Below are 20,213 nucleotides of genomic sequence, written 5' to 3'. Positions count from 1 at the left end.
CAATGACCTTGCCTTTCACTTTGTGCAGCACGTTCCAACTCCATAAAGATTCATTTATATTGTCATTCGACGCAACACCTCTTTAGCAGGCCATGTGAGAAAGTGGCATCACCTAAGTGTGGATAGCAGGCAATTGAAGGGACCTCAGGAGTAGTTCTGTGATGTTCTCTAACATAGGAGGATGTCACACTGCTTTTTGTCAGAGTTCCCAATGGAAATATTTTCATCTCATCACAACATAGCAACAGATTGGGAAAAAGTTATGAATAATAAAAAAATAACAATCCCCCCTTTACTCTGCAGACTGCTCGGAGGCAGCCAAGCACTCGAACCTGGAGGGCGCCAGCTCTTTTGAGAGTCTCGCGTCGTCAGAACAGACGGGCATGGGGCCCCTGTCACTGCGAGGGTGCGATCCGGACGACCTGGGCCCCCCCTACGGCTACGGCCACATGCTGCCGGCCTCCGACACCATCTCCGTCTACAGCCTGAGCTCCATTGCCTCAGCCCCCAGCTGCTCCTCCTTCTGCGGGGACGACGCGGGCGGCAGCGGCCGGGCGCTGCCACCGCGCTCGCTGTTTGGCCACGGCAGGCCCAAGTCGCTGTGCTCGCACCCGCTGCTATCCCCGAGGCTGTCCCACGGGCGCGCGTTCGCGGACGCGTCGGCCAACGGCGAGCAGGACTGCGACGCCTTCTCGGAGATGAGCAGCGAGATGCTGGACTCGCTGCCTGGCAGCCCCGGCTCCCCACTCTCCCCCGCGTCGTACGTGCCCGGCACGGGCTCGCTGCAACGTGGCAGCTGCAGGCGCGAGCACGGCTTCGCCAGCGCGCCCATGTCGCCCCGGAACGGCTTCGCGCCCAGCGCCAACTCCCCATTCCGCCGCGTGCAGGGGGCCGCCCTTGGGGGTACTCTAGGCGGTACTCTAGGGGGCGGCCGCCGGAAGCTGTCGGCGGGAAGCTCGTTGGACATGGGGGATTCGGACGCGTCCGGCACGGAGATGAGCGGTGCTGGTTCAGGGTCCCGCGAGCCCAGGCTGCAGCAGCAGCAGCACAAGCGGATGAATCCTGGCGAGCTAGCGCAGAAGATCCTGGCCGAGACGCAGACGCACATGGTGGCTGTGGGGCGGCTGCAGAGGAGCGCCGCCAGCCTTCCGGGCCCCACCAGCCCCCGCAGCAAGAGCCTGTCGGCGCCCCGGGGCCCCTCAAGTATCGTGACATCAGAGACGAGCGCCTTCTCCAAGCTGGGCGGCTCCGCCACCTTGCGGAACCTGTCGTCGGGCGCCTCCCTGCCGAGGAGTCCCGCCAAACCGAAGCCCCCCGAGCGCGTGTCGTCGCTGCAGAAAATCAACAGCCTGACGCAGCTCAATAAGAACCTGTCGTCCATGTTCGCTCATTTCCACGGTGCGGCTGAAAGGAATCCGCCGGTTCCCACGCGGGGGGCCGGCGGAGCGGCAGGAACCGACGGGCGTCTGGCCGAGTTGCACCGGATGAAACTGAAGTATCCGAGCTCCCCGTACAGCGCCCACATCTCCAACTCACCCAAGAACGTGTCGCCCGGCACGGGCTCCGTGGCGCGGCACTCGCCCTGTAGCTCCGACGCGACGCCGTCGCCGTCCCACTCGGCGCCCGGCTCGCTCTGCGTGAGCCCCGCCAAGGCCGTGCCGCCGCTCGGCCTCGTGGACAACAAGGTGCAGGCCGTGCACAACCTCAAGACGTTCCACTCGAGCTCGTGGCCCTGCCAGCAGCCGGGCCCATGCCCGCCCGGTGTCGACGCGAAGACGCGGAGACTGGCCGCGGGAGCCGCCCGGCACGCCGGGTCGGCAGGAGCGGAGGAACCCTCCGCGTCCCCGCCGCACGACGCGCCCCCCCGCATTCCTAACTCCAAGAGCGACACGCAGCTCCTCGCGGGACTCGCGGCGCGGGGCGCCCCACCCTCCGGCCCCGAGGAGGTCGGGGGCACCCCCGCGGATACCAAAAAGTGCTCGCTGAAACCCCCTCTGGTGGGACGGTCGGGGCCCTTCAAGACGCTCACGGGCTCGGGTATGCCGTTCCGGCGCGGACAGAACGCGCTGCCGGGGAAGCGGTTCTTCCCCGCGTCCAAATGCTGAGGCGGCGCGGAGGAGGAGGCCACGATTTGGTGGTGTCGGGCCCTCGTGCCGCATGGGGTCTCTGCACGTGAGGAGCTTGGTAACGGGACGGACGGCGCATTGCTCCGCTGTTCACTTCGGCGTCCAGCCTGAGGAGCGGCCGCGGTGCTGTGCTGCAAGCAGAGGGGAGGGCTGCGGTTTGATGCCTCTTGGCATCGTTGCTGAGCGAAGCGTGGCTTGTTTATGCCAAAATGAACTCTGCTGTCAACATGTCTGAACGGTCATGGTTTTTAAAAGGCCCTAAATACTTCGTTGTGTCTAGGAGACTCCCCTGAGGTTGGTACACATCCTGTTATGGTAGTATATAAATCCTCATAGGCACAATTATGCCCCCACCCGTGGGCATCTGCGTTTCCATGCACAGCCCTTGGGTGCAGACCAGAAACCACTTAGTGCCAAAACTTTAATGGTGCAGATCTTAACAAAAAAAAATATTACATGATGACCTTTTCAAATGACGCGGTTGTCAAATTATAATTTGGTTTTATTGGCCATTAAATAAAATTGGTGCCATTAAAGTTGTGCCACTTCACGTGGCACCGCCCGACGTCTTCTCTGTCCCATGGATTAATGGCAGCACCAGAAGCAATCTGCGCTACAACTTTATAAAAGTAAATTACCAATAATAATAATGTGCCGAAATGATGTCTGCCATCGTAGACGGGACGTCCTGCCAGCGCAATCATCGTCCCTCATCCCCCATTCGGAGTGAGAATGACGATCGGTCGCACCGAGGGCTCCGCACCAGCGCGCGGTGTCGGAGTGGTGGCGCCAGCTCGGATCCAGTTGGCGTGACGTGGCGGACCCTTCGGCTCCACTCCGCGCTCCTCCTCCCCCTCTTTTTGTATTTATGAATTTCAAGCGGACTCTGCTGGCGCGCCTCAATCAGTATTTAATTTGTTTACGTGTACTATACGTCTTTTATATATATAAAATAATGTACACACGATGCACCGTCTGTGGAGAGAGCCTTTGTCGATTGTCACCGCGGCATCAAAGACGCTGGGAGCAACTCGTGCGCTCGGCGGCGAAGCAACGAACATCGGCAGCACTCCAAACCTAGCCGACGTGGCAGCACCTGCCCGTGTGTTTGCACGGGATATGACTCAGGTGCATTGCAAGCGATGTGGATTTCTTGCTGTTCGTTTCCCAGTTACACTCGCTGGCCGACTCTGCAGTCAACGACGATGACATAATCAACATTAACACTCTTCTTCCACATTGTCACAACCCGCTGTGTTTAGCAGCCTCTCGCTCGCGTCTGGTGTCGACGGCCCTTGTCTCGCGCGGCTCACCCCCCACTCCTCCTTCCTCGTCTTGATGCAAACTCGGGCAGCTGCTAGATTAGCAGCCCCATGAGTCACTCATTTCGCATTATCTCGGCGAGTGGCCCAGATATCAACGCAATTAGCCAAGCGCGTGGGGCTAGGTTCACACAGGATTGAGAGATCAGGGAGATTGTCTTCGTGGCCAAAGCAGTTGATGAAACCAGCAAAGCTCGCCAACGCCAGACCCCGACAGCTGCTCACTATTAAACTATTACACGTTTTATTTTACCAGTTGAGACCCACTTGGCTATATCGCTCTTTTTTCATAAGCGACCTGGTCACAAATGATAGCTCAACGAAGTGGCCATTTATTGCAGCCAAATACAGCAAAACCTTGGATTGCGAGCATAATTCGTTCCGGAAACGTGTTTGTAATTGAAGCACTATATCAGTTGTGATCACGTGATGCTAGGCAGACAAAACATATACGTACTACTCGTATTGCAAGACCTCGCTCGTCTTGCAAAACACTCGCAGACCAAGGTACTCGCAATCCAAGGTTTTACTGCACTCTCAACGCATTTTTCTAAATGTGGAGGAAAAAACCGGAGGACCCGGAGAAAAATCCACGCGACCACTGGGAGAGTGACCATGGAAACTCCAAATATAGAGCAGCAGCAGCAGGCGTCAGGGTCCGGATCGAACCCATTGCTGCATACCAGGCGAGGGAGTTAACATCTCGCAATACGAAACCTTCACGAACTGCCCTGCACCTCTGCCCTTAGGCCTTCTCTTACCCCCTTGATCACCAGGCTTGTGGAGACCACTCCAGTGTCTGTCTCGGTAATGGGCTCCAACCTCATTCTGCACACATCCCAACCAGTGCAACCGTTTTTGTTTTACTGTATATCGACGACAGACTTAGGTTTAGTGTGTTGACGCCGCCTCGATGGACGTACCACGCTCAGGAAGCGTGCTTTGTGTTCATAGTTTAGTTCAAGTCTAGATCTAAACGGGCCCCCGAAGTCAAAGTGTTTTTATGTTCCGAACTTGAACGTCTTCCCCGTGGCAAATCCACTGCTAATCTTCCCACGCCGTACGAGTCGTGGGGTTATTGAACCACACACTTCACGCTGGGCAGTGCGGGTGGTGTCTGTCTATATAATTCCGAGTTTCCGTCCGTGTCACGCTCTGGGATAGATGCATGAAACAACAAATCCCTTTCCGCGAACGACTATACGAGGGGAAACATGGGGTACTGTACACAACACATGGGATTTTAGATTTGAAGCTTTCGTGACTGCAAGGATTCATACTCTTTGTTTTTTTCGGTAAAGTGGCGTAGGTAAAATAAAGCAATTAAATCACTTCGTTTCGGAGGCAACACAAGCTTCCGTCTTCAGGTGGAACAGTCACAGCAAGGTCGCTGCACTTGATGCAGAGATCTTGCTTTGCACTTGATGCAGCGATCTTGCTTTGACTGTTCCACCTGAAGACGGAAGTTTGTGTTGCCTCCGAAACGTCGTGATTTAATTGTTTTATTTTACCTACGTCACTTTACCGAAAAAAAAGAGTACATAGGATTTTGCTGTGCTGCCCTCGGCTGGCCCACCACGTGGTTGTACAAGTCAAATAATATAACTACATGCACGTATTAAGGTAATCGAAAGCGATTATATTGTACTCTTTGATTCTTTTGGTAAAGTCACGTAGGTAGAAGATAAATAATCGACCACGACGTTTTGATCGCCACACAAGCAGCCGTCTTCAGGTGAAGACAGGTGAAGACGGTTGCTTGTGTGACGATCGAAACGTCGTGATCGAAAGAACCAAAGAGTATGGATTCCTGCAGTCACGAAAGCTTCAAATCAAGATTGATTATATCGTATTGTCCCTATGCATAGACTCGCTCCACCATGAGAATTTCCACCACTGGTTCAAAGCTGCAAACAGGACATGAGCGCCACCTCGACGCTCCACTGAGCGGGGCATCACTGAAGACTCCTTGACTGCTGTAGCGGGCTGGCCCCGGCCACAATAACGTGGACATTGTGTGGCAGGTAAACAACCACGTGTTGCGCCGACCGCTAAAAGCCGCGCCCACTTCCGCCGGTCTCTAGCCGCTTCCGGCGGCTGTGGTGGAGGGGCGAGATCAACACCCGCACCGTCCCATTGGCCGGGCTCCCTACCCACGTGGTCCCACGTCTCCACCAACCGCCGCTCGCCCCGTGGCCCCGCCCACACGCGTCCCATAATCGTTCGCGCGCGGAGGGGGCGTGACCGGGAGGCGGCGTCACTTCCGGCGTGACGTCACGGGCCGGCTCGCCATGGTGCTCGTCAAGGAATTGTGAGTCCCGCTCAATGGCGGCGAGGAGGACGAGGGGGTGGAGGGGGGTGGTGGTGGTGGATAGACCGGGGGGCCGACGAGGGGACCCCGGTACCTACCCCCTTTGCGGGACAGGGGTCCCTTCCACGACCCGTGGGTTCCCCCACCCCTTCTCATCCCATTCGGTCTCCCGCTGTCTCCCCACGAGTCTCCCCTCAGCTCCATCTATCCCCTCGATCCCCGTTAGTCGCTTTAGTCTCCCCATCAGGTCCCCTCGGTGTCTATTGCTTCCATTATGGATTTGGTCCCCGCGGTGCCTCTGCAGGGTCTCGCGTCCCCGCAGTCCCCTTAACCGCTCTCCTCCCCAAGGCCCCCCCCCGCCCGAGGTTGACCCTCACTCACCCCCGCTGCCTCCCCGAGTTCGCTCGGCTTCCTCCCGCACGGCTGCACCACACTGAAGCGGTGTCCGTCCCACCGCTCCCTCTAACTTCTCGCCTCTGCCCTCCCTCCCCCCGTAGCCGGGTGCTGCTGCCATGCTCCGTGGAGGAGGTAAGTTCGCCGCGGGATGTTCCTCCGGGTGTCTGACAGCTGGACGGGCTCTGCGGTTTCTCACGTGGGGGAGGGGGGGTGACAGGTCCCTTATCGGGGTTCGATAGGGATCGAGGGATCCCTTGGGTGCCTGCCCGGTAGGGGTAGAGGTCTCAGAGCGGTGCCGCGCTACCGACTGCTCTGTCGCTGTTGGTCCCAGGGTAGGAGTGGCTCAGAGCACTGCCGAGGCAGCACAGCGGGGTCACTGCCCTTGCCTCGAGGGGCAGCCGTAGCGTGCGGTGTAAGGATACGAGACAGCCACACGGACTCACCGCCTATAGAACGCAAAGCAGACCCGCGCTGTGCGGGATGACACGGAGTGGAGTTTTGCTCGGGGCAGGGAGTAGCAAAACGAGTCTGGCGAGTACCGTCATTCACAGACAGACACGTGACCATGCCCCTTTCAGAGGGCCTCGCCCCTGAATGTGACCTGACCCCTGCTGCCCTTTCGCGTGACCCCCCACCTGCCCTTTCGCGTGACCCCAGTACCAAGTGGGGCAGCTCTTCTCGGTGGCGGAGGCGAGCAAGAACGAGACGGGCGGGGGCGAAGGCATCGAGGTGCTGCGCAACGAGCCCTACGAGAAGGAGGGCGGCGAGAAGGGGCAGTACACGCACAAGATCTACCACGTGCACAGGTGCGCCGCGACCCCTCCACCGCGGGGCATCCGTGGGGGCGTTGGGGGCAATCGCCTGCTTAGCTTCTTAGATATGAGATTGGGCGCGTCTGGGGTAAATTGTTCATTAGGCACGGTGCTGTAATAATGGCGCAATTGAAACATTCCGTGAGATTTGCGATCTAAATCGGTGTAAACTACGGGGATTTTTGATTCGGGATGTTCCATTGTACTGTGTAGACCCCACCACAAACAGCCAATCGTATCTCAGTAAAACCCACTATTCGTGCTTGCTGATGTTCCTTTACATTCCTGGCAAAGGTCCTCATGTTGGGTGTGTGTATGTGCCCGCGTATGCCCGTGTGTGCGTTTGGTGGCCTGCAGTAAGGTTCCCAATTTCGTGAGGCTATTTGCCCCCGAGGGGTCCCTCGTGTTTCACGAGAAGGCGTGGAACGCGTACCCCTATTGTCGAACCAGTGAGTTCGCCTGCACCTTTTTCTCTTCATCACATCTTCACGTCATCATCATGTCACGCATCACACTATCGTCAGATTAACTTTCACACATTCTCCATCGATGCTTTGCACATCGCATTACCCGTCATATCACACATTCAGCATTATCACATCATCATACATTGCATCACCACAGCACATTACGCATCATCATCAGATCGCACATTGTGAAATTTGATATCGGTCACGAGGTCCCAAATATAATGCTTCTCCCTTTATTCTCTTCCCCACTTTGATCAATATAACGTCCCAAGTTGTGACGGTAAGAGGAAATTCCACTCAACATATCACGCTTCACTTAACCAAATCCATTTCCTGTACGCCACAAAAAAAAATTCCCATCTGACTGCACGTTCCGTGACATTGCCCGCGACCGTTTTCACAGAACGAGTACATGAAGGATGACTTCTTTGTGAAAATCGAGACTTGGCACAAACCTGACATGGGGACGCAGGAGAACGTGAGTGTTTTGGTTCCCGGTTTGCACAGTTACTGTCGTAGAGGGCCTGCGCTCCGGTCGCACCGCTTTCTGCGCGCGCTGCCTGTATACGCGGTTCGCCGGCGTGCTTTCGGTTTGGCAACGCGCGTGCGTTCGATGGGGCGAATGTTTGCTTAAATCGAGCAGTTTGCTCGTTTACGAACACCTTTTGTCTCGTACAAGTCATCCGGAGAGACACGGTGGTTTCTAGCCCCCACGTTTGCTAGGCTAGGCTAGGTCTGGCATTGTTTCCCTCTTGCTTCTCACCTGTGCCAAAGCCAACAACAGGCACCTGGTGTGGTATCCTGGCTGGGTGGGTCTCATCTGTGGGTTGAAGTTATTACGTAATAATGCACTTGGCCCTGTGGCGAGAGCCATAGCCACAATGCCTGGGAGTGGATCCCCACGTTTAGAAAGTCCACCTGTCGCTGAGAAACCAGATGGCACTTTATAATGTGGGTGGATTAAAACAAATATTTTGTGCATGGAGTTAGTGATTGTGTCGACAGGTTCCTTATTTGGGCAGCGTCTTGGAAAAAACTTGATAACCCACAGGATCCACATTGGCCAGACAGTAGTAGGGCTTTGTTGAGATCAGGCAGATCAAGTGGATGGAATTATTAAGTTCATTATGCGACCATCTGTTGGGGGCAGAATGGGATGGAAGGGCGGGTAATACAAATAACTCTCATTGGCGAAAGAAGCCAGCATGGGTTTATACTCAGTATGTGCATGTGTTGTCACGATATTTCCAGGACACTTCCCAGTCACACACAATGTCGAGTCGCAGACTACTTGTAATCACGTATTTTTACTTGACTAGTAATGTCGTTATTGCCGACAACGCAGGTCAGTGTAAAGCACAATAGCACAGTGTTGGCTTCCCGGCTCGTTTTGTTCGGTGCACACAGTTGGCTGGCGGTGATTGAGTGTTCACGCTGAGCTTGGTGAGCGAGCCAGCGGACCCCTTTACGGGAATAGCCCCACGGTGAATTTCCGAAACGCTGCGGGCGAGCGACCGGAGCGAGCGACGGCATCACCGTGTGCGCCGCGGTCGCGCTTCGGGCGGATCGGCGCGTAAATGTGCGCGCGTACCCTCTCGTGTGTGCAACCCGGCCTGGTGCGTCCAGGTGCACGGGCTGGACGAGCTGACCTGGAAGCAGGTGGAGGTGATGCACATCGACATCGGCGACCGGAACCAGGTGCTGTCCTCGGTGAGTCCGGCACAGCCCTCGCACCTCCAACGCCAACATGAGCCATGGTCAATTCACCGCTGAGTTCAGGCCACACGCCAAGCCATCTGGTTATTGCTATAGGAGCATATTAACCGTTAAATGTGCGCCCTCTGCTTCACGGCAGACGTTAAACTTCCCCCGACTTCATTCGAACAGAGTGGGCCATTGTGTGCCAGCGTCATTGTCTATAGTAAAGTAAAAAAAATACTTGCAAATTACTCAAATGGGTTCACACACAGCAACATCGGCAACTATAAAACTACTGCAGACTGCATCTGTGACTCACCACACTTTTCTGTGCGATCATCGCCCCGTGCTATGAGAATGATCGCACCAATACCAAATGTCAGCAATCCATTTAACAGCTTCACTCAAGCTGATTCCATCGCTCCATCTCTGCCGGAAATGTAAATCTCCGGAGTGACCGCTCCTTTGTTTTCCAGTGCGTATGCCAGTTGAGGAATGTAAGCGCACCTTCTCTTGCAAATGGTTCAGTATCCTGCATGAACGCTGTCTATGGTGAAGCCGTGTGTGGTAGCGTCAAGAGTCAAAAGTTCACCACTTGAACATTTTTACAAACCACCGACAGTGGATCTGGGTGTGTTTTTGTCTGCTTGAGTGAATCATCGTGAACCTTATCATCGGGCGAGAGCCGATTTCCACAACGCTGTCACTTATATTTATTGTCTATCGTGTGAATGTGACATTGTGCGTGCGCGTGTGTGCGATGTTCAGGATTACAAGACAGAGGAGGACCCTGCATTGTTCAAGTCCACAAAGACCAGCAGAGGACCTCTGGGTCCCAACTGGAAGGTGCGCTATTCTTGCTAGGAACGCGTGCTCGTTGTAGCGACTCATTTGCCTTTCAAGTTAAATGTTTTGTCTTGTTAAGAGTGTACGCTTAGCGTGACGCCAGTTGCTGAGCACAGAACCAAAACGACAATTGGCCAGCGACAAAACGGCACTCGTGAAGGTGTAAGAGATAAGATTGAACGCATATCTTCTTTAATTTTGAAAGGTTATAAGGATTGGTGAAAGAAAGATGATAATGGAAGGGAATTCCAGAGTGAAGTAGTGCAAGGGAAGAAGCAAAGAGAGAAATGTTGTGTCCTGCAGTGTGGTGGCGGTTAGACACAGTACAGGTGAGATGAAACGGTTAGTCTGGTAGACCGAGCCCTCAACACGCTTGGCATAATCATCGAGTGTAGTTCGTGGCATTGCACGGTGGTAGCAATCGAAGAGTGGCGATGAGGTGGTCGACTGCCGGTGAGCGACGATGCAGCGCGCTTGCGCTCACCGTCCCCGTCGGCGGTATGTCTGCGTGCGTCTGGATGCCAGGCGGAGCTGGAGAACCGCGAGGACTGCCCGCACATGTGCGCCTACAAGCTGGTCACCGTCAAGTTCAAGTGGTGGGGGCTGCAGACTAAGATGGAGAGCTTCATCCAGAAGGTGCGTCTGCCCTTGCCACCGGTCTGCACCGTTAAAGGCAAATACGCCAAAAAAAACCTTGTAGGTGTGTGCCCAGTCCATCATCCTTACAGGGTCGATAAAATATACTTGTGGGGAAATCAAGCGGTTTCCCTATGGATACACTCGCCCCCGCCTTAGAAATGTAGAATGTCCACAACTGTGTTCGAGACTGTAAACAAAACATGAGCACCACATCAATACCCAATTGAGCAGGAAATCACTTTGACTGTTTTATGCACCCAAGCTCTGTATTAGGTTCCATTTGCGGGCACAGCCCTGTTGTTAATCCACTGCTAGATGAGGGCCTCCCCACACTGTTAGGGTTGAAGGTGGGGAGCATCTAAGTACAGGACAACAATTTGTTTTGCTGCACTGCTCTTTGTCAAGGGACGTGCTAGAGTCATGGATCTTGGGTCTTGAGCCATGTATACAAAGAAAAAGAAAGATCCCCCGGTCTAGCAAGCACTCGTACACACGTGCGTGCGTGTCCACTCAAGCTGCCTCGCTCTTTCCCCGCACCCTGACCCTGCAGCAAGAGCGGCGCATCTTCACCAACTTCCACCGGCAGCTGTTCTGCTGGATCGACCGCTGGGTTGGCCTCACCATGGAGGACATTCGGCGCATGGAGGAGGAAACCAAGCGGGAGCTGGACGAGGTGAGTGGGGCTGTGAGGGCACGGAGTCACGAGGTCGCGGTTACCAAGACTGAAAATGCTTTTTCGGCAAAGGTGGTGGAGCCGGACAGGAAATGGGCACAGGGTCAGGCCGCGTGCATGCACGGCGGTGGGAATTCATTTGCCGCCTCGCGTGATGGGCTGGCCGTTGTTGTCTTTTAAAGCCAGCAGTTGGAGTCAGATCTTCGGCTTTGAGTTAAAGCTGCCACTCTATTCATACCTGGAAAACAGAGGTCTGGCGGCAGCGAACGTTTAACCGCTTGTGCGATGACGCACGATAACATTAATTTGCTTGTACGTGTGTACAGTTACGCGAGAAGGGGAACGTGCGTGGCACCACGGCGGCTGCGGACGAGTAGGCCGTGCCGGCGCCGCCCGCACGCCGCCGCCAGCGGCTTGTGACCTGCTGGCATCGCTCACCCCGACCCCGACCCCAGCCGCTCGGCGTGCACGCCAGCAGCGCTTCCCGAGTCAGCGTTTTACTCCGTTTCATTTCTTTGACAAGTCTAGCTGTCGACCCGCACTTACGGACAAATTGTCTAAAGTGACATCGTGTCGAGTGATATATTTTTTACATGTAGCCTTGTTGCGTTGTGTGTGGTCGGTCATTAGATATCTAAAACGTAGCCGGACAGTCACCTTTGTAAAGTGCTCACAGTAGCATTTGTTGTTTTCCAGTCCTAACTCGATGCAATTTTTTAAGTTATTCCTACGTGGAAACGTTGCCAACCGGCAGCAGATGTCATAACAGCCAGGAAACCTGCAGAAACCACCACATTCTAAACCCCAGACTGTGGTGCTGGGGTTTAATCTCTGCACTGGGAGCACCTCCCCATTGCCACGGTAATATGCGCTGTGGTGAATCCAACCAGACGCAAGGGCACAGCCCATTTGGCCATCGGGGCTTGGTCAGGTACCCCCTGCTGCCTTGGCGATGGATAACGTGCAATGTAACTTGAACGTAGGTGGATTGAGGTGCACCTCTGTACGGTTTTCACTGTGGACAGCTTGGTGTAACCCCGGGAGGGGCTCTGGTTATTGCAGTGTTGTGTTCATCGTTGCTTTGCGTGTGTAGACGCACGCGCTCCTTTTTCTGTCGGTGGTTGGGCTTAAGTTTTTTTTACGTAAACTCTGGTGAGGGTGCTTCTCCGAGGCCGCGCCAGGCTGGGTTCCACTCGGGGTGGGGGCGGGGGGGTGCCTGCTCTCACGTGGCGAATCATTGTGAATTTTTAATCATTTTATTATCTGGTATCGAGAGAGAGACTACACATGCTTCGTGTACAACGGGCATAGAGCACTTGTAATTAAACTGCAGATATGAACCTCTGTGGTGGCCGTACGCCGGTGCAGCAGTCTCCTGTCAGACGTATTGTGCAGTGAACGCGTAGCCGGTTTAGATCCTCCTTGTGACTACTGGTGCATTTTAACCCTGTGCGCTAAACAACGCAATTTTATAATTCGTATTAAAACCGTATCCCTTGTCTCCAACTGTGGTTTAATTGCTTCTTAATCTAGAGAATAAACGCAAGTCCTTATTAATCCGCAGTGCGTGTGCCAATCTCATCCCTGCTGACTCCGGCGTGCCCCAGCGAGCCCCAGCGAGGGATTCAGTCCCCGTGATCCCTCTGGCATGTTTTTCTCCAAAGTTTCCGGCTTTTCCCCAAATAATTTGACGACACTGCAACAGCAGTGGTGCACGAACACAATTAACAAAACTCAACACGTTCCTCATTAACACTGTGGCCTTAGAAACAAAACAGAATAGGCAACGTTTTGGGCAATGGCCCTTCTTCATCGCACAGTCCACCCACCATCTAATCTTACAGCAACCTTGAACTCATTTTCCTCCCGCAGTTCCTCGCACGACCAATTTCTCCAGGTGCTTCCCAGTCTTTTCTATTTACACGCCCAGAACCTCGTTTGTGTGGTCAATACAAAACGATTTTATTGGACACGTGCACAGCCTCTAGACGAGCGTCCGGTGAGTGACACCCCTATAAAACAAAATCAAAACCTCCAGAACCCGGAGAGAGCGTGGTGCCGCGGCAGGCAGGATAACAGACTCATCTGCCAGCGTTGGCGAGCCGGCTTGTGGGTCGCTGTCAGTGTGTCAGCTTGGTGGCCGGCATGAAGCCCGAGTCCCCGAGCGACCGGAGTCCGACCCGGCCGCTGGGCCGCACAGCCAGCCAAGTGATGCTGCCGTTATCGAGCGACATCCGGAGCCAGCCCTCGGGCGGGAACTGCAGCGCCCTGCACTCACGGGCACGAGTACACAACACCACCGCCAGCATGACTCTAACCACCTCCACAATACCACCACCTCCACAACACCACCACAATACCACCTACACAACACCACCTACACAACACCACCTACACAACACCACCTACACGACACCACCAGCCAGCGTGGATCTCACCACCTCCACAACACCACCACCTCCACAACACCTCCACAACACCTCCACAACACCACCACAATACCACCTACACAACACCACCACAATGCCACCTACACAACACCACCGCCAGCATGACTCTAACCACCTCCACAACACCACCACCTCCACAACACGACCACAATACCACCTACACAACACCACCACCTACACAACACCACCACCTCCACAACACCTCCACAACACCACCACAACACCACCTACACAACACCACCAAACAGCGTGGATCTCACCACCCGTGGTTCTCCCCACATCCAACGGGCACAGTGGGTACATTTTGTCCTTCCCCCGCACCTCCGATTGGCACGGTTGGCTACATACGGTGTGATAGAAGTTCAACATACATCACATGCCATGGCCATCCTTGCTTTATGTGTAAATTGTGGAATTAATCTATACCGGTGCCATTATCCAAGCACGATGGCACAGGTCCATTCCCGTGCCTTCTCCGCATGGCCCAACGTGGCGAGATCCGGTGGAATGACTCCCAGGACCCGCACAGAGCGGGGAGGACCCCCCGCCTCCACAAGCGGATTGACAAAAAGCGCCGCACATTAACAAGAGGCGGCCGTAAACGCGTCTGTAGGCGTTGTCAAGGCGAGGCTGCCCGGTCGCGCTCGCTCACCTGCAGACGAAGTAGCGGATGACGTTGGCGTGGCACACGATGATCTCGTACGAATCTGCCTGCTGCTCGGGCTCTGCTCTGTGGATGAACTGGCGAAACGCCGCCTCGATCCGCGCCCCGTCCGTGAAGTACTGCGGAGACACGCGACCGCGTTGCCCATCGCCTCTTCTCCTCCGCACACGACTCGTGGGTGAATTATTTCCGTTTGATGCAAGTGTTGAAAAATTGTCTTTGGGGTCATTTCTACCGTCGTCTTGTCTGTGTTATACGTCTCATCCACTCCATTCGCCTAAAGGTAAGTTGCATATACTTTAAAAACATTGGTGATCATCAGTTCCTGTTCGAGAATCGGCTCTGAGTCGTTGCAACCAGTGACCACACTGCTGAGCAGCATCTAGAGAATGAATCTCAAACGCCCGAAACGTGAACGGAGGAGCAGTGCTGGAGATGAGCAGGGTCGGTAAGGGGTGGCCACTTGGCCTCTTCGAAGAGGCCCCCAGGATTCTCCCTGTTACTCTCCACGTCTTTCTCTACACGTTTCTGTCCGTGTATCTACATTTCTTTCCCGGTTTCGCTTTTTTTCTCTCTTTGCATTCCTCTCAGTGTCTGTCACTCTCCTCGGCTCTCGTTCTATCTCCTTCACTGTGTCCCTCTGTGTATGTGGCCTTCACTAGGGCCTCTCATCCCCCCTCTACGCAGGGGCCCCATTTAGTTTGGAGCCTTGCCAACACGCGCTCGTGTAGGAGGTATAAATGGAATCTGTCTGGCGACGGTAGGCGCCATCAACTGGCTTCTCCAAACTCGGCGGCATCATCATCATTGTGAGCCGTGACCAATCGCAAAGCATCGAAAACAACTCGATCCGTTGCTTTTCAAACCGCGTCCAAAACAAGAAAACGAGGAGGTAAGCTGCCGGCTCGTCCCGTCCAGAACTGGCAAGGGCTCACCTGGAAGTCGGGCTTGGGGCGCATGGGGGGCTCGGGCGGGATGGGCATGCCCTCCCTGAGCAGGTCGCTACTGCTCAGGGCCACGTCTGTTGATACACAACACAGCTGGCTCAGGGACATGGGGGGGGGGGGGCCCAACCATCTGCCATGCTGCCTGTTGCTTAGCAGGCGTGAGAGGTTCACTTCAATTAGAGGGGAAATGTTGTGGGGATGTTTTGTACCAAGAGCTCATTACCAAACAACAAGCAGACCCCACGCGACGAATAGTCGACAGGGATGCCAGCACGAAGACGGTGCATTTAGCACAACATGAATGAGCAAAATCTCCCTTGTGCTTGGGGGGGTTCTGTTTACTTGAACTGTTGATTTATATACATTTATGATTGACATTTTATTGCGAGCAAAGTCTTTACAGCAGGAGGTAAACAATTTGCACATACGCAATTGCATCAAGTGTTCGGTTTGCATGTTCTAATGCGTGGATGTGGCCAGCTAATTGATCCGAGTGGATTTACGATGGTCAAATATGCGATGTACTGTATATGTAAAATGTGCTACACGTTGGGTCCGTGCGAACCCAAATGCTGACGTGGGATTCCACGGCTAGCACACGGGGGGCGCCTGGTGTCACACGGCACGACGGTGGCGGCTCACCGGGCAGGTGCGTGCTGATGATCTGCGCCGTCTCGATGGCACGTCTCATGCTGGAATGCACTATGCGGGTGTAGGGAAAGCCCAGGCTGGCAAGCCGCTGCCCCGTCAGCTCGGCCTGCTCACGCCCTGCTCGCCACAACCAAGACAAAGATGCTCCTGGTATAGCCTTCACAAACTGTTGGGGCAAGTGCTGTTAGCGAGCATGTGTCTTTTGACATCCAACTCGGAGATGATTGTGCTGCCTCACCTCCACCCTAACCCTATCACTAACCCTACCTCTACCACTAACCCTACCTCTACCACTAACCCTACCTCTAAAACCCTATCTGTCCCATAACCCTACCTGTAACTCTAACTCAGGGGTCGGCAACCAAAATAAGATCCATTTATTTCGAATTCCGTAAAAAAAATCTCAATATATCCAGAGCCGCAATGCATGTGCATAAGAGACGGTCCTTAACATACAGCGTCACGAAGCAGTCCTTAAAGAGCCCCAGGTTGCCGACCCTTCCTCTAACGCAACCTGCATCCCCTAACTCCAACTCTATCCACAAATCCCTAACCTACAAACCCCATCTCTAATCCTGCCTCTAGCACAAACCCTACCTCTACACCGGCCGTTAGCCACGAACCCCGACCGCTCACCGGTGTCGGTGAGGAAGCGCTGCTCGTCGGTCGGTCCGGCGAGGTTGTACTGCGAGTGGCGCACGAGGAGGATGTGGCGCGTGGCGCCAGTGCCCCTGTGTTTCTCCTTCCCGTTTAGCACCGGCTCCTGAACACCATTCACGGTGCTCTCCTTCACCTTGGCCTTCGCCGCCAGGAACGTGGATTGGCGCCTAAAACGGGAGGGGGGGGGGGCGGCGTTTGAGTGAGCAGGTCACACCGTGTCGGGGTCCAAACCCACTCACGGACTAATCGTCGGCCGTGGCCAATCCACTGCTGGATGAAGGCCTCAAGTCGTCGCCATCTCTCGCGGACCTGCCCACACAGCAATCCGCGTGGCCGCAGCACGTGCACCGATTCCATCGCTCCATCTCACACAAACCAATGCCATTTGCAGGTCCTCGCTGTATAACAGCAGCCAAATAACTGAAGGCGGGGGGTAGCGTTGCTTGACCATACTTCACTCCAGTAAGGCCAAACGTCCTTTGTACATTTTTAAGCCAGAGCCTCAAAACTGCAGTTCGGGAGGGTTCCTGCATTGGGAGCTGTGGCCAATTGAACCTCATGGCAGGACCCCACCGCGCACATAAAGGCCGCGACCCACCTGGCGCGGATCATTCTGTTGTCGTGTCGTCCAAGCGCAGCAAGGACGAATGCCGTAGTCATAAACAAAACTGTGAAACTTTAATTAGCGCATCGTGTCGAGCTCGCCGAGATGAATAGATCGCCGTGTCGGCCGCCTTCAACAGACAAAATAACGTCGCAACGCAGTTTATGCGAGAGCCGGGGGCTGATGGGACCCGGGGGTCCCGCCATAAGGTTCAATTCCACTTCATTTCACTGTAATCCCCCCCCCATTCCTGCCGCTTGCCCCCCCCCCATTCCTGCCGCTTGCCCCCCCATTCCTGCCGCTTGCCCCCCCCAATTCCTGCCGCTTGCCCCCCCCATTCCTGCCGCTTGCCCCCCCCCATTCCTGCCGCTTGCCCCCCCCCATTCCTGCCTCTTCCTCCCCCCATTCCTGCCGCTTGCCCCCCCCCCCATTCCTGCCTCTTCCTCCCCCCATTCCTGCCGCTTGCCCCCCCCCCATTCCTGCCGCTTGCCCCCCCCCCATTCCTGCCGCTTGCCCCCCCCCCATTCCTGCCGCTTGCCCCCCCCCATTCCTGCCGCTTGCCCCCCCCCATTCCTGCCTCTCCCCCCCCCCCCATTCCTGCCGCTTGCCCCCCCCATTCCTGCCGCTTGCCCCCCCCCATTCCTGCCGCTTGCCCCCCCCCCCCCATTCCTGCCGCTTGGCCTCTCCCCCCACTTCGAGAACTTTCTTCAAGCGTCCCCCACCGGGCCCTTTGTATCGCAGGGCCGCGAGAGGCCTTCGCCCAGCAGTGGATTGGTGACTGACGATGGCGGCATTTCACTTCGAGGACTGTGGTTTAACTTCGATCGCCGAAACCCAACAACAGCAGCAGCAGCAAGCGGCCCCATACAAGGACCAAGGCAAGGGGCTGCTGTTCCCCGCTGATAAAGCGACGACCGAATCCCCCCGAACGCGCCCAATCTGGGAAGCCACCAGACTCGCGCCTGCAGGACGCCGGGTGGCCGAGCGCCGTGCACGCCCGGTTGTCGTGGCGGCTGCGGGGCTCTGCGTGTCGGGCAGCCGATGAGAGTTCTGTAGCAGAACCCACTGTTGTACTGTAGCAGAACCCACTGTTGTACTGTAGCAGAACCCACTGTTGCTCTGTAGCAGAACCCACTGTTGTACTGTAGCAGAACCCACTGTTGTACTGTAGCAGAACCCACTGTTGTACTGTAGCAGAACCCACTGTTGTACTGTAGCAGAACCCACTGTTGTACTGTAGCAGAACCCACTGTTGTACTGTAGCAGAACCCACTGTTGTACTGTAGCAGAACCCACTGTTGCTCTGTAGCAGAACCCACTGTTGTACTGTAGCAGAACCCACTGTTGTACTGTAGCAGAACCCACTGTTGTACTGTAGCAGAACCCACTGTTGTACTGTAGCAGAACCCACTGTTGTACTGTAGCAGAACCCACTGTTGCTCTGTAGCAGAACCCACTGTTGTACTGTAGCAGAACCCACTGTTGTACTGTAGCAGAACCCACTGTTGTACTGTAGCAGAACCCACTGTTGCTCTGTAGCAGAACCCACTGTTGCTCTGTAGCAGAACCCACTGTTGTACTGTAGCAGAACCCACTGTTGCACTGTAGCAGAACCCACTGTTGTACTGTACCTCTACGCTCTCACGTCTATGCCCACCAGCCTTCACAGACACGCACTGACCGGCGTGGTGAGGAATGGGCAACTAAACCGACACGAGCCCCGCGGCGTGGTAGGGGAGGGGGCCTTATCCAGCAGTGGACGGACCAACAGTACAAGCGAGGGCAACCTGCGGGCATAGAGGTCGGGTCGGATAAGGGTTCAAGTGAGATGGGGTCAAATCGAGGTCAGGCAGTGTTGGGTTGGCCGTCCAAGGGGCCCAGCGGGACGTTTACCGGTCCCAGTTGTGGTCCCAGGAGGCCAAAGTCGACACCGCGGGGTTCTTGTCCGGGGCGGCGGACTTCACTGGCGGCGCGTCCACGTTGATGCTGGGCGGGTGATCAAGGGTGGATCTGTGCACCAGCACCGCCGCGGCAGACGCGGCCAAGCCGCACGCCAGGCCGATCGCTCTCCTCCTCGCCATGGCTCCGAGGCGTCCGGTGTGCACGGGAAGAGCAGGGAGGAGACCCCCGGGAACTCGAGGGGGCAAGGGGATGCGTGGACCCGGAGACAACAGAAGCGAGGCGCGACGCTGCGCACGTGCGTCTGGCTCTGCGTTACGCGCTGCGCGCCGCTATTCACTCATTAGCGTCCGCAAATTCGCGCGGCGACGCCAGCGTCAGAATCTTGATTTAGACTAAAGGATAAATCCGATGCGCTACGAAGCTCTTTATTGCAGTTCGTTCAGTAGGGGCGGATCAGTGAGTGACGATAACAATACAAAAAAAGGATAGGGAAGCTAAGCAAATCGCTCAAATTAAATATATTAAATAGATCAGCCGTGATCAATCCACTGCTAGATTAATGTCACGTTTATCGAGTACATTTTGTTTGTGGTAATGAATGTAGCTATCGTCGTAAATGTATTTCCTGGGTCAGCAGAGTGAGTTGTGGTAAGTCAATGGTGGGTGTTTCCTAGACTGGCCCCGTCATTAAGTGCGGAAAATACGCAAGTGTTTTATGAGGTAAGCACATCCGATTAGCAATGGTTAGCTACGTACGGTGCGAAAGAAGTTCAACCATACATCCAGTACACTGGGGTTTGTCACGAATCGCAGTACCGTTATGCACAGTTAAAAGAGTCGCGAATCGGCGTGACGTGGGCGCGTGGACAACTTCAATGTGGAACCCGAAGCCGCCGACGCCGCCGCTGCTGCTAACGGGCGGCCATCTTGCTCAAGGATGACGCGCGCGCTATGGTGGCGCGAGCGTTACGTCGCCATCTCCTCCCCCATCCAATATGGCCGACCGAACCTCAAGCGACTTTACTCACCCAACATTACCGAC

The 20,213-nt window shown here is 55.3% G+C and overlaps 3 protein-coding genes across 9 annotated transcripts in view; 2 read left to right on the top strand and 1 right to left on the bottom strand.

The window, feature by feature from the left end:
- Window positions 1–3,093, top strand: part of TTC28 (tetratricopeptide repeat domain 28) — a 37,146-nt gene extending 34,053 nt beyond the window's left edge. For all 7 annotated transcript variants that reach the window (XM_032947394.2, XM_032947395.2, XM_032947392.2 and 4 more), the window contains one exon: window positions 304–3,093. In XM_032947394.2, coding sequence (XP_032803285.1) covers window positions 304–2,105 — 1,802 coding nt within the window. In that variant the 3' untranslated portion in view covers window positions 2,106–3,093. The remainder of the gene's footprint in view (window positions 1–303) is intronic.
- A 2,550-nt stretch (window positions 3,094–5,643) lies between these two features.
- Window positions 5,644–12,799, top strand: LOC116939234 (phosphatidylinositol transfer protein beta isoform-like). The gene is made up of 11 exons (XM_032947387.2): window positions 5,644–5,759; window positions 6,257–6,287; window positions 6,813–6,961; window positions 7,325–7,416; window positions 7,710–7,717; window positions 7,841–7,915; window positions 9,064–9,147; window positions 9,904–9,981; window positions 10,507–10,617; window positions 11,171–11,293; window positions 11,620–12,799. The coding sequence occupies exons 1-11, from the start codon at window positions 5,740–5,742 to the stop codon at window positions 11,668–11,670; spliced, it is 822 nt and encodes a 273-aa protein (XP_032803278.1). The 5' UTR covers window positions 5,644–5,739; the 3' UTR covers window positions 11,671–12,799.
- Window positions 12,531–20,180, bottom strand: PGAM5 (PGAM family member 5, mitochondrial serine/threonine protein phosphatase). The gene is made up of 6 exons (XM_032947386.2): window positions 19,163–20,180; window positions 16,642–16,832; window positions 15,997–16,122; window positions 15,343–15,428; window positions 14,396–14,526; window positions 12,531–13,561 (listed from the first exon to the last, which is right to left on the bottom strand). Exons 1-6 carry the CDS (start codon window positions 19,348–19,350, stop codon window positions 13,414–13,416), a joined length of 870 nt encoding a protein of 289 aa, XP_032803277.1. The 5' UTR covers window positions 19,351–20,180; the 3' UTR covers window positions 12,531–13,413.
- Between the last annotated feature and the right edge of the window lie 33 nt (window positions 20,181–20,213).

Source organism: Petromyzon marinus, chromosome 5 (assembly GCF_048934315.1).
Source record: "Petromyzon marinus isolate PM22_M1 ecotype Great Lakes invasive population chromosome 5, UKy_Petmar_22M1.pri1.0, whole genome shotgun sequence".
Classification (NCBI taxonomy): Eukaryota; Metazoa; Chordata; class Hyperoartia; order Petromyzontiformes; family Petromyzontidae; genus Petromyzon; species Petromyzon marinus.
The sequence above is the reverse complement of the archived record's forward strand: the minus strand, read 5'-3'. Positions and strand labels throughout refer to the sequence as shown.